The 18,271-nt window shown below is 39.3% G+C and overlaps 1 protein-coding gene across 1 annotated transcript in view; it reads left to right on the top strand.

Annotated features, from left to right (window-relative positions):
• Window positions 1–18,271, top strand: part of DNAH12 (dynein axonemal heavy chain 12) — a 178,206-nt gene that overhangs the window by 11,292 nt on the left and 148,643 nt on the right. Inside the window, 10 exon segments of the mRNA XM_075073319.1 lie at window positions 1,006–1,181; window positions 6,457–6,547; window positions 6,891–6,917; window positions 8,308–8,497; window positions 10,165–10,240; window positions 11,492–11,650; window positions 12,429–12,624; window positions 13,536–13,724; window positions 17,846–18,002; window positions 18,123–18,214. Coding sequence (XP_074929420.1) covers window positions 1,006–1,181; window positions 6,457–6,547; window positions 6,891–6,917; window positions 8,308–8,497; window positions 10,165–10,240; window positions 11,492–11,650; window positions 12,429–12,624; window positions 13,536–13,724; window positions 17,846–18,002; window positions 18,123–18,214 — 1,353 coding nt within the window.

Below are 18,271 nucleotides of genomic sequence, written 5' to 3'. Positions count from 1 at the left end.
AGGCACACGACAATAAACCCCTAACAACGAGGGGCAACCCAAAACCCACCAACAACCAAGGGAAAGCACAGACACCACCTATCCTTCTTACCTCAACCAGTCTCACAGTACTACCTCGACCCAGTGAACCATCACTGGAAAGATGCTATAAAGTGTAATGAAAACTGGGACATAACAGGTGGTGGCAGCGAGATCAAATCTAAGCTGGTAATTAAGCTTAGAGGGGTTCATGCTAGCTTCTCAGGTTATGAACGCTAAGGTTCAAATCTGAGTAGGAAGCTACGACAGCCCTTATCTGGAAACCTTACCCAAAACCAAGATTTTCACTTACAGATCAGTTGAGACAAAAATAATAGTATGTCAAGTTGTTCATGTAGTATTTAGAGTCACATTCACCATTTCCAGTTATTTTCTTTTGTATGAACCAAGGACTGAATAGAGCCCTAAATATCCCTTTGTATTTTGGAATTTAAGTACATATAGTATAGTTTTTCCATTCACAGGCATTGCCTTCCAGTTTTTCAACTCCTGCTCAGCCACAGGCCCTGCCCCAACTCCACTGCTTCCCCCAAGGCCCTGCCATGCCCCCACTACTCCTTTTCCCACCCCATTCCACCCGCTCCCCCAAGTACGCCCCGTTCCTGTTCCTTTCCCTTCCTCCCAGTGTCTCCTGCATGCCATGGAACAGCTGATTCACGGCGGGTGGGAGACTCTGGCAGGGAGTGGAAGGAGTTGATCGGTGGGGCTGTCGGTGGTCAGCAGGCTCAGGAGGTTGGGAGGGTGCTTGGCTGCTGGTGAGTGCTAAGCGCCTGCTACTTTTTTTTCCATGGGTGCTCCAAGGTTGGAGCACCCATGGAATCAGCGCCAGTCTTTCCATTGTAGAAGCCTATGTCGCTTTGGTGTCTAGATCATGGAAATTATTGTGACTAACCCATTCTATTTCTCATGCAAGTCCAATTTAATATAGTAATCTATTAAATTTTTCTTGTTTTATTGTGCATTTAGATGTCATTGTCAAACAGGTTGACACCACCCACTGATAAAGAGGATTGGAACAATCATTTGCCACCTATAGTTTTACCTATGTCATCAACAGCTGGTGTGTCATCATCATCATCACACAATAAACTATTGAAATACCGAAGATTCAAGGAACAGCAAAAGATGCTTAATCAGATAGTGTGAGTTTCATATAATTCAACCAATAAGTGATGTTCAGATTCAGATTAAAGGATCACTGCATTCCTAGGCAACTGAGAGGTTTTAACAATCTTTTTTTCTTCGAGTTTTATGCTGCCATCCATTACCATCAAAGTGTCTTCCATATAAAATCAATAGCAAGGTCCCTAATCATGTCACGGAGTCTCACTGACACTTTTCCCTTTACAGGATCAAAACTCTGGGGTAGCTTTAGAGGTTTTCTTTGTGAAGGGGAAGGATTGGGAATAAGTGTCAGTTACGATGGAAAGGTTTTCTCAAAAAAAAAAAAAAGGCTTTGCAATGTTAACTAAAGATGGGTAGACTCTGGATTCACTTCAACTCCTCTAGAAGATTGTTCTGTAGCTGGGTCCCTGCAATAGAGAAAGCTCTGGCACCAGCTCTTGCATGTTTTGTTCTGGGTTTAGTGATTTGCATTGTCTCAAAGGAGTGCACCTGTTGTGGTGGTTCATAGATAAGGCTATGATTTAGTCACGGGTATTTTTAATAAAAGTCATGGACAGGTCAAAGGCAATAAACAAAAATTCATCACCTATGACAAAAATTTATCGCCTATACCACAGTCAATAAACAAAAATTCATTGCCAGTATTTATACTATAAATACCCCAGACTAAATCTTGGGGGGAATGGGTCGCTGCTAGGGAGGGGTCCACAGCACTAGCTGCCGGGGGCTGCTGCTGACTGGCAGCTGCTCCAGTGTCCCAGGACCGCTGCCAGGTACTGATGACCGCTGCTGCTCCAGCTGCCCTGGGACTGCTGCTGGGGTCCGCCAACAGCGGCTGTTCCAGCCACCCCGGGACCACTGCTGGGGGCTGCTGACAGCGGCTGCTATGGCTGCCCCAAGGATCACTGCTCAGGCGGTCCCCAGTTCCAGCCACACTGGTCGCTGCTTGGGCGATCCCTGGGGACAGCTGCAGCAGCTGCTGCTCGAGTAGTCCTCGGGGCCACTCCAGCAGCGGCTGGTGTGGCTGGCCCCGGCGCTACCTGAGCAGCTGGCCCTGGGGTCAGCTACACTGGCCACTGCAGAAGTCATGGAGATCACGGAAAGTCATGGAATCTGTGACTTCTGCGACTTTCATGACAGACATGGAGCCCTATTCATAGATTTACATACATTAATATTATACTCAAATAATGCTTTACAAAGTCCTATGTATGAAAAAGCATTTACAAAAACATTAGAAAGAGTAATTTCATGTAATTTTTGTAGGTCTGACTGGTAACTAAGTTAACATGGAAATCTATTGCTAAGGTTTTTTTGAAATTTATTAATTGCAACTATCTTTTAAATTACTATATTTCTTTTTCTGCAAGTTTTTAAGGATATATGATTACTCTGTTGGTATAAATGCAAGGATGATGTGGGCTAAGAACGCATCTGTCAGGCTACCCTGGGAGTAGTGTTGGCATTGGAAGTGTGTGTGTGTGCTTGCTTGATCAAAGATAAAGCAGTGCAGAGGAAGCAATCTAACCTAAATCTATAGGGTTAAGAAGCATAGACAAAGTACATAATTGCCTCAAGATGATTGAGTGGAGACTAAGGCCTCAGTCTAGCAAAGGCTTTAGCACATGCTTATCTTACTTAGCATGTAAGTCCCATTGATGTCCCATTGATGTCAATTCAATGTTTAAGGTTAAGCACCTGTGTAAGTCTTTGTAGGATTGGAGCCATGTTGGTGAAATGTAGTGACGGTACTCATTTGCATGGATAACCCTAATGCATCTCGCTTAAAAGTAACCACTGCATGCACATACCTGTTCACATTTTGAAACATTTTTCTTTTTACGCAGACTATATTTAAGAAATATCCCCCTCCCCTTTGTTTTCTTTGGAAATAATTCAATTCCTAAATAGATAAAATAAGGCCTGGATTTTACAGTCTGGTCCATGCAGGGGGAATTCCTGCATTAGTTTAGTGTCCTGTTGATTTCAGTGGAACTAAGCACTGGCATAAAGTCAGATTGCAGGATCAAGGCCTAAGAGTAGTTTAGCACAAGGGAAATGGATTAGTACTGAGGAAAAGAGGCAACGGTATTTTTATTAATAACTATAAAATCAGTTATACAAAGCCCTACATTTACATGGTGCTTTACAAGCAGAGAGCAAGATAACCTGCCCTGCATGTTTTTCAGTCTATCACAGGGGTCAGCAACCTCTGGCATGGCTCCCTGGTGGGCCAGGCCAGTTTGTTTACTGTGTTGGCAGATTCGGTCGACTGTGGCTCCCACTGGCCGCAGTTTGCTATTCCAGGCCAATGGGGGCGGCAGGAAGCGGCATGGGCCGAGGAATGTGCAGGCCACAGCTTCCAGCCGAACCTGTCGATGCAACAGGTAAACAAACTGGCCCGGCCTGCCAGGCTGCTTACCCTGGCGAGCCATGTGCCAGAGGTTGCCAGATCTCTGGTCTATCACAATACAAGCTTAACAAATACAAAATTAAACCCCTGCATTTTTAGTTCTTAACATCTGAAGCCAAATTCTGATCTTCCACTAATATCTGTAGTGGCAGAGTGAGGCCACTTGGAATGCTCGGAATGTTAACTATGTCACATTGATAATTTATTATACAATAAAATGACTGCTGACGTGCATTCTGATAGGCTGAGAAGGATCTCTTGAAGTATGATATTAAATTGTCTTGTTAAATTGATTCTCCTTACATAAGGTCAGTTATGATCCTCACATATTTAGTGTCATTGATGGCCTAAGATACATTATTTGCAGCTATGTTACAAGAGAATTTCAGAATCATAATCATGGCATCAGTAGGAAGTTCTGCTTAAATATTGATACCTATCCTTAGACTGTACATTGTGTGAATAGTTTAAAATATTATTAATTCCACTCTTGTTAAGCATAAATGTACTGTTGAAAAAGAGAAGATGATACCTTTGATTTGTTTAAAGGGACACTATAAACCTGAAATAAAAAGAAATTCAAAATAGTTTCAGTTACTGCACCTGTCCCTGAGTCCCCTTGCCAATGTTTGTGAATTTTATAATGATATTTTCTACTTTGTAAAATGATTTTTCCCTTTTTGATTTGTGAAAACCCCACACAAGGAAACAGTAAAACAGCTGTCAAATACTTAATGTAAAGAAACTGGAAAAAATGGACAACAATTAGTTTTTTCCTCTTTCATCTTTTTCAATTTTAAATAATCTTGAGCAATAATAGATTAATAATTTTCAGATGATGTGTAATTTTTTTTAAATGGTCTCTTCTAAATTGTGATTTTTTTTTAGTATTGTACATGTATTTAGAAATTTTGATAGATACACTTATGAATGTCAAATAAGATATTTTAAATTTAAAATGCGGAAGACAGATTTATTTCAAACATTTCATATAATCTCTAAAATGACCTTGTTCTGTCATGTATGTTAAGAATGGGATTGCTAACTGTAATCAAATATGTTATTGCTATTTTGACTTTTAATTTGTAAACTAGATGGGCAATTATAATGTGATACCAATACATGAGAATTAAGAAAAACACACTCTTGATATTGAATACAGTATGATGCAACATTAATCAAACAAAGAATATATTATTTGGAAATATTAAAATGCAATTTTAACTTTAAATTTATTGCCAGTGAGTCTAATAGTGATGGACTATTTTTCTTGAACTGTTCTACTAGGATACGTCTCCTGAACCGTATGTCTACTGCTAACAAACTCACTGTGCCAACTTACTGGTTTTTGAGTGTTATAATTCCTGATGTCAGATTTGTGTCCATTTATTCTTGTGTAGAGACTGTCTGGTTTGGCCAGTGTACATGGCAGAGGGGCATTGCTGGCATATGTGCGGGTGATGATAGATGTGCAGGTGAACGAGCCCCTGATTCAAAACTATTCAAAAACCAGTAGGAGAACACTTTAATCTCCCTGGTCACTCAATAACAGACATAAAAATGGCAATTCTTCAACAACAAAAACTTCAAAAACAGACTCCAACATGAAACTGCATAACTGAAATTAATTTGCAAACTGGACACCATCAAATTAGGCCTGAATAAAGACTGGGAGTGTTTGGGTCATTACAAAACCTAAACTTAATTTCCCCCATACTTATTTCCCCCTACTGTTATTCACACCTTCTTCTCAGCTGTTTTGTAGTGGTAATGAGAGTGGCCCACTTCAAAGTTATTTTTCCTCCATTGGTATCCTACTGTTAATTAAATTGTCTCATTATACTGATCTCACACTTGGTAAGGCAGCTACCATCTTTTCATGTATTTATACCTGCTCCTATATTTTCCACTCCATGCATCTGATGAAGTGGGTTCTAGCTTATGAAAGCTTATGCCCAAATAAATTTGTTAGTCTCCCAGTGCCACAAGGACTCCTCATTGTTTTTTCTGATACAGGCTGACATGGCTACCACTCCGAAACCTGTATATATATATGTTCACTTGTTAATGTACAGTATACTCACATTACACAGAATGAGGTGGAATGTTTTGATTGCTAAGGTCAACATGACAGGCCAATACCAGTCATCTAAACTCTTCTAATGGCCATTTAATTATTTTAATTATTTATTTTTCAATTTATAAATTCATTCCGTAAAAAGGAGAGCATCTTTTTCGCTTCTTAACATATTTAAATAATACAATTAGACTTCCTCAGGAACCTCACTTCACTCAGTCATTGACATAGCACAGTTGGTTGGGACCTACTTTCAGAAAGGGGTAGAAGTAAAAATCAATCATGGTATCAGTCTGGTGTTTAGCTCACCGTGTTCAACTTAGAATGACTATATATACACCGGACCCTCACTAGAATGCGCTTCTATATAGCGCGAATTCACATATGTCACAGTCATGGATCCCAAATTTAATTGCTTTAATTGCAATTCATTTTAACGCGGTCCCTGCTATAACTCAGGTCCCCGTGTTAACGCAGTATCACGCATGGATCCCAAATTCCACGTTCTAGTGAAAGTTCAGTGTGTGTACACACACACACACACATATATATATATATATATATAAAATATATACATATGCGCACACACACACAATATTTTCTTTTGACTGTGATTAAGATATGGGTATCTCACTATATAAGAGAAGAGAGAGCAGGTTGGAGAGTCTTACTCTATAGAGTTGGAATAGTTGGTAAATATGAAAAAGGAATTTGCAGCATTTTAAAAAGACTGTATTATGTTATTTTTTAAATATTGTGTGAAAGTTTTAAAAACTATTTCCAACTATAAACTATACTTCAGAATTGACCGGGCTTTAAAAGATTATAAAGCAACCATGGAAGAAAAGTATCGGAGAGTTCCTACACCTCCTGAGCCAGAACTACCTTCTACTGTGAGTTTTTAATTCCTTTCAGCTGTAATGTTTAATTTTGATCACGTTATATATGATTCTTGTTGATAATGTATTTAGTCTCTTATCTGCAAATGTTTAGCAAATTAGGGCCCAATCGTGCATTAAATCATAAATAGCTTGACCCATGTGAATAGTTCCAGTGAAGTCAATATATAGATGCATGCATGTTTGTAAGGTAGAGCTCTTAAGTAGCAATAATATTTGTTCAGCTTGAGAATCATGATTTATATTAATATATTTGTTTTCTGATATGGATTATCATTGTTTACACTCTTACTTTGATATGTGACTTTTTTGTTATGTTTTCATTTTATTTTTACAGATGAACAGTGAACAAAAAAAACGAAGAGTGAGTTAAATTGTTTACTATTCTACTTTTCTCACAAGAGATACCGCATGATTCCTGTGCTGAAATAATACAGAAATTGCATGTGTGTGAGGAATTAATAGTGTTAAATTAGGCCAGTTTCTAACAATTGCCTTTTGGAAGAGGTGGCTGTCATGCTGTCTGGAGTGGCTCATGGCCATGAGTGCCTACCTCAGGGCAAACTGCCAAAAATGGGCTAGACGCTCCAAATTGGTGGTATGTTTTATAATTAGATTTCACCAACCAAAGTAACTAATGTGAACTCCTGGATCACTATAATAGTCTTATCATTGAGTCACAGGCAGTCCTCTTAGACTGGAGAGCCTATCTTGCTACCCAGACAAGCTGGACTAAGTGATAAGTGGTCACTTACACCAGTGTTTTTCAAACCTCGGTTGAGACTGGCTCGCAGCATATAAGGCACTGGGTCGCTTTGCTGCAATCAGTCATGCCTACTGGTACTTAAAAATCCTGTTGTCGGGGCTGCCCAGCTAAGGCAGACTAGTGCCTACCTTTTCCGACACCGTGCTGTGCCCCGGAAGCAGCTATAACAGGTCTGGCTTCTAGACAGTGGAGCCATGGGGTCCCATGTGCTGCCCCCACCCGAAGCACCAATTCCCAGCAATGAGGACTGGAGGGTGGTGGTACCTGCAGGCAAGAGTCACGTGAAGCTGCTTGCCGCTTCCGCCTAGGAGCCAGACATCAGTGAGTTTTGAATTGAGTCCATAGGTTACATTCTAGCCCCTGGGAAATAAAAGGGTTTGGGAATCATGGAGGTTGTGCCCTGGTTTTAAGGAAGACATTCATGTGTATGTACATGTGCAAATCATGGAGCGGATAACTTCTTGTTCTTAAGACAAGGCATATCTCTGTGAGCCACTCTGCTCTCAGACGCAAATCTACAGTCCAGCATCTGTCTGAAACTAGAAGGAAGCTTGATCACACCTACTTAGCCACTGTGTTCCATACACTTCCCCTGTCAAGTAAGTGTCAATGTCTAAGATCCATGGGTGTACAGGTCTTAATGTGGGTGGTAACAAACCCATCACCCACAAGCACCAGCTCATACCTCATTAGTCTGCTGTGTCAGGTAAATGATTAATTGAGCTGCTTTAATATCAGTCTTACAGGAGGCTATCTATTTTATCAAAGTCACAAAGGTGTGCTCCACAAGCATTAGCAGAAACTGAGGCAAGAAAGATAACAATACACCATCTTTGCGTAATGGGGCAGGCAAAATTTTTTTAGCTGTTTTGGGGCAGCCTTCAGTGTACTAGTGATTACTTTGACAAGATGATAATCTGATACCCTGACTTTACTGATGAAAGTCTAGTTTAGCGGATTAATGATTATGATATTATTGTCCTTTCAGACCAACTATCTCTTTATGAAGAAGTGTGTGGAAAATAATCCAGTAGTTCCTATTCAGCAGCAATGGCTGACCTCCATGCTTACTCTGGTGCCTCAGTCCCTTATGGAAGGCAAAGACAGAGAGTTACTGGTTGAAGAGCTTTTAGATGAAGTAACAAAAGATTTTGAAATGAGCATGAAGAGATGTGTGGGTAAGAGCTACAAGCTACATTATATTAATATTAATGTATGAATAGGTACATGTTATAATCCATTCAAAATGGTGCTGCAGAAAATCGTCACCAGGGGGGAAAAGAGATGTCCTTAATTCTAGTTCACTAACTTGAAGTAATATCGTAGTGAAGACAAAGCAGTCTGTATTTTTCACCTGAGTTAGTTAGCAGGCCGAGTTATGGAGGCATTTAGTCTTTAATTCCTGCTGCTTACCCATGTGAAGACTATAAACTGTCTTGTCTTGGGTGTTACTTTGAGATTAAATAATTTCAGTTATTTTACTTGAGTTAAGAACATATCCATTTTTCTCCTGAAGAGACAACCTTCATGGCTTATCTCTGCCTTACCCACCATTTTTCATGTTAGAGGGCCCTCTTTTCATGCTTCTTCTATTTCAGGGATATTAGCCTTTATTATTCATTAGTTATATTTTCTCACAAGCACCCTCATTCTTTTTTCCCACGTTAGTTCTTATGCATGGGTAAGCTCCTGGTAAAAATCTGCAAAGAAACTGTGTTATCCTTCAAATCTCTCCTGAAAACTTAACCTTTGTCATGCTGCCTGCAAAATAATTGGTAACAGCTAAAGCTGATGTAATCAAAATTGTCTCACTGTTACTTTATGCTGCTCCTCCATCTGCTTGTTTGTTTCTCATAATATAGATTGTAAGGAACTGTCTTTTTGTTGTGTGTATTTATAGTGCCTAGCTTAATGGTCACTCTATATATATACTTGATTTCTTATTGGGGCCTTTAATGTTGCAATTATACAAATAAAATAGTAATTATGTTTGAATTAATGTTCTGCTACTTTCTACTGTTATTAAAGCAAACATAAAAAACATTGTGGTAGGGTAAAGATGAACCAGATGACAGATGCCCTTCTGACTTTCTTTTATTTTGCAAGTTATAAAGTGACGTGCTTAAAACTGAATATTTTTTGTTGGATGCTTTTTCATAGACATTTCTGAAACTTGTTTTCAAAAGATTTAAAAATGGAATGTTAAATCTAGATTTTTTTTTAATCTAAAGCGTCCATAATTTTTTCACACTAAAAGTTTCTGAAAACTGCAAAAGTATTTGTGATAAAATTTTATACCCGATATTTTTGTGGCTAATATTTAAAATTAATAGGTTAGGTTATTCTTTTCATTTAAAATGTTGCCAGCATGTTCATAGTGTCCCTAATACTACCAATGCTCTTTTGAAAAGTGGGAACTTTAATGACCACTTATAGTCTGGAACTTGGTTTAGAATTTGATATGAACAAGACAGCACTTATGGCAGCAGAGTGCCCTGTCACATACACTCCAGTGGAAGTTTTTTTAAGTGTTCTAATTATTTTACGTGTTAAGCACTAGTTTATCCAAAACCTTATGAAGATTAAAGGACAGTCTGATAGGAAAAGGAGATTCCTTATTTAATATCAGTTTTCCACAAAACATACTTGACAATACAAACTTTTAAAATGGCCTCATCAGGGACCTTTGTGGGGGGAAATATTCTGAAGATTTGAGTGATAGTTAAATCTCCATCATACCAGAGTCTTGGTCCTCTCCAGAGAAAATCCAGCCAGTTTCCTTTTGTGGAAATTAAAGAGAGTTAAATTTCCTTCTAATGGTTACATATTTATAAATGCATTCTAGTGCGAAGTGTTCTTGTGAAACCTGATGTAAAAGGACTTGAAGATGAAAAGGAAGGACCACTACCAGTCTCACCTTTGTGAGTAAATTAAGTTAAGAAGTAGCCTAGTGACTAATCACCCTTTCAGTTACATTTGGGCGACTCTTATTTAGGGTGACCAGATGTCCCGATTTTATATGGACAGTTCCGATTTTTGGGTCTTTTTCTTACATAGGCTCCTATTTCCCCTCTCCCTTGTCCCAATTTTTCACACTTGTTGTCTGGTCACCCTACTCTTACTCAGATGTATAAACACAATAATGGGATAACTGGGCTCCTAGTATTGATTCTGCAATTCAGCAGTAATCAGGCCCTTGTTCTTATATAGCAGTTTACATCCAAATGAATCATTAGTTCTTTAAAAAGTTTTTACTACAGGGCACATTTTGGCACCCTTGCTCACACTGAGCATCGCCCTTCTTCAAGAGTAGTTCCATTTGAAGTCAATGGGACTAATGAAGTAAGGTGTTATTCAATATGAATAAGGATGTCAGAATCTGGCCCTGATTATACAAATCATAAAGATCATGTTGCCCACAACTGAAAGGTAGCCACCTCTAGAATGAAATGCATCTTTTCAATGGTAGAGAGCAATGCTTCACTACACTTCGGCTGCCTCATCCTGCAATCATTGAAGTTGATGGCAAAGCTTCCACTGACTTCAGTGGTGCACGATCCAGCCCTAGGACAGGAAGTAAGTTGAAACTGTAGGGAGATTCAGGTAGAATATAAATCCCTAATTTGGAATTTGACTAGGATGTCAGGGTTCATACAAATACTCTTTGGAAAAGTGCAATGGGAATTTTAATGACCACTTGTAGTCTGGAACTTGGTTTTGAATTTGATCTGAAAGATGGCAGTTATGGCAGCAGAGTGCCCCCTGTCACATTCTGTTGGTGTAATTTATTTAGAAGCAAGAGTGCCATTTGCTGAATCACCAGCACTTGCATCTCTCACCCCAATACTAATCCAGTCTGACCCTTCTGAGTTAATAATATCTGATGAAATCACAGTTTATGATGGTGAACCGATGGTAAAACCAGTTGATCTGAAATAGAGTGTATTATCTCATGGATGAGTGAACAGTTTATTTACATAATTTCCACTACATTATGTTGAAGATAGGTGCATAACACCCTTACCTGCATAAATGTGTGGGTGTGTATATATATATATATATAATTTATTTATTTTAAAAATCACACTTTTTAGATCTAAAGGATATTTTACTGAAGTTCTTTAATATGTTGTGTTGTTTGTTTTCTCCATTTGTTGCTTTTACTTTTTCAGAGGTCTGGATTTTTCCAGACCATGGCATAATAGTTTTATACAAGCAAGAAGTCAGATCCTCACAAACTTGCACATTCTTCATCCTACTCTGAAAATTTTATTGGATATTGGTTACACAACATTTTCCAAATTACTTATAGTGGACTTGTCAAATTTCAGGTAAAATATCTTTTGCTGAATTAAAAGATTATAAATGTTGGCTATATGAGCAGTGTTTTTGTAGTTAATAAAAATTTTATGAAATTGCAATTTATTTTAATTTGATATATGAATAATAAAATGCTTAATGTGTTATTTTGCTTCTTTAAGGTCCTATAAGTAGGAAACATCACACTGTAAAACATTTAACATAATTTTCCTACTCTGTGCTGTGAACAAATAGTTCATCTGCTTGTACGTTATGAGTAATATCAGTACATTGGGAGTATGTTCTCCCATTAATTCTCTTAAGGCCAGCTCATGAGCAGTAGAACTCAATGGCTAAATTCCCATTGACTTCAGTGGATCAAGACATGACATATAGTAGGATTCATTCCCTGTATTTTTACCTGAAGAAATTGATATGTTCTCTTCTAGCAAGACTGCTCGCTGTAGGGAAACTTCACCAATGTTCATTTCCTCATTTTCCACTATTACATGTTCCCTTTACTATTTACATTTGGGTATTTTTCTCCAGTCTTGCAGTTGATAGATCCAGTTTTATCTTCCATACCTTTGTTGCTGATCCTGTTCCCAGTATCAGTTCTTTAGTTTTTGGGGCTTTTCAATCTGACCGGAAGAGGATCACTTAGGCTTTCCTTTTTTTAAAGGAAGAATAGACTTCATAGTTTGGTAGATATAGTACAAGACTAAGATCCCAGTTCTACACAGTTGTCCTGTTAGATCGTAGAATTTAATTTTCATATCAGTCCTTCGTTTTTCTTTTTCTGGTAAACAGTTTGAAAGGTCCAGTTGATTGTGAATCACTGAAGAATGATGTTTCTTTAAACTGTTCAAAAACAGAAGAGAAATTACTGAACACATGGTATCCAAGAGTTATCAATCTCTTCACCAGAAAGGAGGCATTAGAGGGTGTAAAGTCAGAGAAAGTTGATTCTTTCTATAACTGTGTGGCTACACTTATGTCTAACCAGGTGAATATCTTTTGAACCTACAATAGTTAACTTTTATATGTAATAATTTGGTGATTTTTAAATAAGCCAGTTCAATATACCATCTGTTATTTTTAATTAAAAATCTTATTGTTAACTCTCTATTGTCTGGAATCCGGTTAGATTAGGAAAATATATTGCCAGATTTTTAAAAAGTTTTCTTTTGTAAAAGACTCAGATAGTATTAAGTGTTTTTATTTTCCCCAAAGCGAATGAAAATTTTGGACATAAAACAGTTTGATAGTCTCTTGAAAGAGACTCAATCACTTGAAACCTAATCAGTTAAAAAAAGAGATAAAATTGATGAATTCCCCAGCCAGTTTTCGTGGTTGCAAAATTATATTTCCCATATTTTTAAAAAAAATCCTTTACCCTGCTGCTGTATTTTAAAACAAACACACACATACAAAGAAGGGAAACTGACAAAGGACCTAGTTGTGTAAATACATAGACATATGAATAATATTCAGTGGGATTAAAGTTGCTCATGTGTAAGTGTGTTCAGGATCAAACCCTGAAAAAAAATTATAGGAAAAAGGTTAATACAAACTATATACAAAGCGCTTTCAAATGCACAAAGTAAGCAAACAAAAATTAAAAATTATTATCATATTCCATCTGTCATTTATAGTAATGCTTGGGTGCGCTAGTAATATTAGTTGTGTTATTGTAACAATAGCAGATAAAAACACTTTGACAGAAGTGAGTGTTACTTTTAAGGGTCTGATCTAATGCCCACTGAAGTCAATTGAAGGACTCCTGTTGACTTAATTAGGCTCTGGGCAAGGCTCAAGGTACTGAAGTAAAATGGAAGTCCTGATTTATGTAAAAAGTGGAAGAGATATAGTTTTCGGGGCTTTCATGTAATAAAGTCAATGTGTGGTATTGTCTAGCTGAAAGAGCTATTGAGAAGAACCGTTGAAGCTTATGTGAAGCTCTTTGATCCTGAAGACAAAAGATGGCTGCCATTGTTTAAGATGGAATTGACTTTTGATGATGAGAAAATGGAGTTCTATCCAAGCCTTCAAGATCTGGAAGAAGCCATTCTGTTTATAGTGACCCGGATAGGGCAGACTCTGCAGGTGCAGTTTAATCTTTATTTACCTCTGGAGTTTGTATGTGTAACGTTACAGAGTATATGAAGATGTTAATAATTTAGGATCATATCCTGCTCTGGCCAGAAGAGAGTTTAGAAACAGAGATGTAGCGGGATGCATTGTCTCTGCTGCGAGGATTCTGCAATGCAGAGCATGATTCCTTATGGCAGTCAGGATGCTGAGCTCTGAGGTGTGTTTTGGTGTGCCTTGGACCAGGAGCCAGTGATTGCCTGTGTGCCACCTAATGGTTAGTATTTACTGCCAATGGCAACATATGCACTAAACAGTCTGAAGAGGGAGGCCTGGATACTCTCTGTGTCACAGACTGTTCCTCAGTGAGAACATTGTGAGCAGCTTGACAAATAGAGTTTGGACCAATAAAGCCCAACACTACTTCTCTGAGTGATTGCACATCCATTCCACTGTAGGTTTGTGCACACCTTGTGCACAATTGTTGGAGATTTTTCCCTCAGCAGTACCTGTTGGGGTGGCATGAGTGCCCTTTGCTGCCTCACACCCCTGCATGCAGGTATAAAGGGCAGAGCCATCCCTGACCTCCCTCAGTTCCTTCATACCACCAGTAACTGTTGTTGGAACTGCTATCCTTGCATTTGAAAGTCCTACCTTCTTTAGTGTAGATAGTACCAGTTGTGTTGGTTTTAGGCTAGTTTAGAGTTTTTGTACATAGTTTAGATGAAAGAGTAAGTTTAGGTTAGTATTTAATATCACGGAATCACCAGTTTCCATTTTGGTACTGGTAGCGGATTCATGCCTTGTTCTCCGGGCTTTAAGACCTGTCACTCAGGTAACAAGTCTATGCCGGTAAATGACCTGCATCCCAGCTGTCTTGAATGTCTGGGAGAGGTGTATGTGAGTGACAAAGGTGACATTTGTAGGGGGTTCAAGCTCTGCTTAAAGAAAAGGCAACTAGGCTCAACAGTCTGCTCATGGAGCCTGCAGTTTGTCCACCATCAGATCCTTCCTGTGCAGAGCAGGTATCAAGCATGTCCAGATCTGTTAGGAGTGCTCCCCTTGATCTGACTGAGTCAAGAAGCAGATCTTTGTTAGAGATACCGAAGAAGAGGCAATGTAAGTCTTCTAAAGACTCAATACCGGCATTGCCTAGATCTTTGGTGAAAGCAACAAGTGGAGGCAATGACACAGAGGAGTGCTCAAAGAAGAGGTACTCCCAGGTATAGTCCTTAAACCAAGAGGGGTCACTCCCTCCAGAGCCTAGGACGGGCTCATTGAAACTGATCCAATGTGTGGTATGCCAGAAGGGAAAGAAGTAAAGAAACTGGACCTATTCTGAAGGAAGCTTTATTCTACGGGAGGTTTACAGTTTAGAATCATGAACCAGCAGGCTCTGTTGGCTCAGTACGACAGGCTTCCGGATGAGGTAAAGCAGGAGTTCACTGCTATGATAGAGGAGGGCAATTTAGTTGCCAGAACAGTTTGCAGGCAAGTCTAGATGTGGCAGACTCTGCTGCTCGAGCTATGGTTTCTGCCATCACTATGTGGCATTCCTCTTGGTTGCAGTTGTCATGTCTTCTCCCAGAGGTGCAACAAATTCTCCAAGACCTCCCATTTGAAGGCCTCTCACTCTTTTTTAAAAAGACTGATGAGAGACTACATAGTCTTAAGGATTCAAGCGCAACCCTTAAGTCTCTGGGGATTTATACACTAATGACAAAAAGTAAAAAGTTCTGCCTGCAGCAGACCCAGTGGTTTCCACCTTTCATGTCTCGTACCCAAGACCTGTTCAGGAATAGGGGCAGAAGTTACAAGAGGCATCTTCCTCCTCCTTCCTCTTCTGTAGCTGCCAGTTCATCTAGGTAAACTGGGTCCTCTAAACAAACACTTTGATCTGTTGGTTAAGAGCAGTCAACCACTACCCAGAATATCTTTTTCCATCCCAATATTTGCTAACTGTCTGTCCCTCTTCCTAAGTGCTTGGTCCCGCATCATCATGGATTGCTGGGTCGTAAGCACGGTGGAACTGGGTTACACCCTTTAATTTGTTTCTATTCCTTCATTCCACTCCCCTTCCCCATCTGACTTCAGGGACCACTGTCATGAGAATGTTCTACTTCAGGAAGTCCAGTCTCTCCTTCTCATGGGGGCCATAGAGGAAGTTCCCATGTTGCTCAGAGGCAAGGATTTTAGTCCTGATTCTTCATAATCCTGAGGCAAAGAGGGGTCTCAGACTGCTAGTCAAGATCCTAAAGAAAATAAAATTCTAGATGGTCACTCTAACTTCTGTTATCCCTTCCCTAGATGACTGATATGCTGCTCTCAACTTAAGACACTTATTTTCACGTGGCAATTCCCTAGAGCCACTGAAAATTCCTCAGATTTGTGGTCAATGGATCGCACTGACAATTCACAGTATTGCCCTATGGCCTGTCAGTAGTTTCTGACATGTTCAACGAAGTGCATGACTGTGGTAGCACCATTCTTGCAAAAGTCAGGAGTCTTACCTAGACAACTGGCTAGTAAGAAGTCAGTCCAGATCTCAGGTACTGCCCAGCATGGCAACTATGCACTCCACCTTTGACATACAGGCTCCTAATCAATAAGTAGAAATCTACCCTGACTCCTGTACAAGGAACAGAATTTACTGGAGCAGTCCAGAACTCTACAAAGGCCAGGGCTTTCCTGCTAAGGCTGAGATTCCAAACAATGGAGGTTGTTGCTGTAGCTCTAAAGGTACATCCTGTTACTTCATTATGAAACTGCATCAAACTTCTGAGGTATATGCCAGTGTGCAGTTGTCTGGTGCAGCATGCCAGAATGCACTTCAAGGAGCTACAAGCTTGGCTAGCTGTGGTGTAGTCATCAGCCTGCCATCATGTAGAAATGGTGATTCAAGTACTATTCAGGTCTTGTTCTCCCTGGACTGGTAGGTAGAACCTTTGGGGGGTTGTGTGGGAATTCCCTTTGCTTCTCCAGAATAGGCAATCACCCTAGTCACAGATGCATCAAATTTAGGTTGGGGAAGCTCACTTAGGACCCCTTTCAGATGCAAGATCTTTGGTCTTTCCAAAATCTAAAGTGTCTTTGCATATTAGGGAGCATTGGGCCATCCATTTGGCTTGCATAGCATTCCTTCCACATGTCCAAGGTCATAATTTGTTGGTGTTCACCAACAACACAACAGTCATGTAACCAAACAAGGCGGAGCCCAGTCCACAAAAGTTATGCCAAGAGGCAGTTCTGCTTTGGAATTTTTGTACTGCCAGTTTTATCAGCCTTAAAGCTTCTTATCTTCTAGGAATTCAGAATACTCTTGCAGATCTTTTAACCAGGTAATTCACAAATCACTATCAGTGTTCTCATCAGCCAGAAGTGTCCAGTTCCATTTTCCAGCTGTGGAGGACTCCCCATGTTAGCAACAAAAGCAAACAAAAAAGTAATCTCTTTTTTTGTTCCCAAGCAGGCGGCAACCCAATGGTTCATTGACAATGAACCTGTCAATGAACAACCCAGGTTCATGGACAACCCAGGTTCTTTTGTTTTTGTTATTATCATCAACTTAATTCAAATGACTACCATTTTGGATAAAGGATATATCTGTTAAATAGCTAACACCTCCAGTCCCTTAAATTAAAGTGTGAAGGTTTAAAGCCTTATAGTTAAGATACTGGACTGGAACTCGAGGTTAGCCACAGACTTCCTGGATGACTTTGGGCAAGTACCTGAGGGCTAGATTCCAACAACCTTTCATACTTAGGCTACTTCCAGAGTAACGTATCACTAATTGATTTCAATGGGGCTAACCACAGAGTAAGGGTGTTGTAATGTAGCCGTATATCTCTTTGTGCCTCTGTTCCTCATCTGTAAAATGGGAATAATACATTGTTTGTTTAGATTGTAGGCTCTTGGGGTAGAGAGTCTTGGTGTGCATGTGTGTGCATGGTCGATAGCACAATGGGGCCCCGATCTCGGTTGGGGCCTCTTGTGATTTTGCAACACAAATAAACAATAGCAGCAAGCCCAGTTTTAAAAAAAATCTTTCCAAGTTACATTTTAGGAACATGTATCTAAATTTTGTATTGTTACTTTTTTACTTTTTTAATATAATTGTCATTTTCTGCTTCTCTTAGAATGTTCAAACAGTACATTCTTGGCTAGCTGGTGGGGCCACCACTGTAACTCTTGACACTGAACTTGCTAACCATGTCATAGCTTGGGCCTCATCTACACTAAAGAGAGCAATCCAGGCCAACTTGGAAGGTCCAAAAGAACATTTTGAAAGATATGGTAAGTGATCTAAGACTGCGTTTTGTATGAGAATGTTAGTACTTGAAGTTAATTTTGTGAAATAATTAGCCTACTTTTATGTACATGCATTGTGGTTTCAATGTGATTATTATCTTACAGTTGAAAGGTATGGTTGGCTTGTAGATGGTACAGCAGACACACGAATAGAGAGCTTTGAAGCAGAACACCACAGTTTTGATGAATATACTGCTGTAAGTTTAAATTATACATTGTATGCATAATTTTTCTTTGAAATAATTAAAAAAATA

This window comes from Chelonoidis abingdonii, chromosome 17 (assembly GCF_003597395.2).
Source record: "Chelonoidis abingdonii isolate Lonesome George chromosome 17, CheloAbing_2.0, whole genome shotgun sequence".
Classification (NCBI taxonomy): Eukaryota; Metazoa; Chordata; order Testudines; family Testudinidae; genus Chelonoidis; species Chelonoidis abingdonii.
The sequence above is the reverse complement of the archived record's forward strand: the minus strand, read 5'-3'. Positions and strand labels throughout refer to the sequence as shown.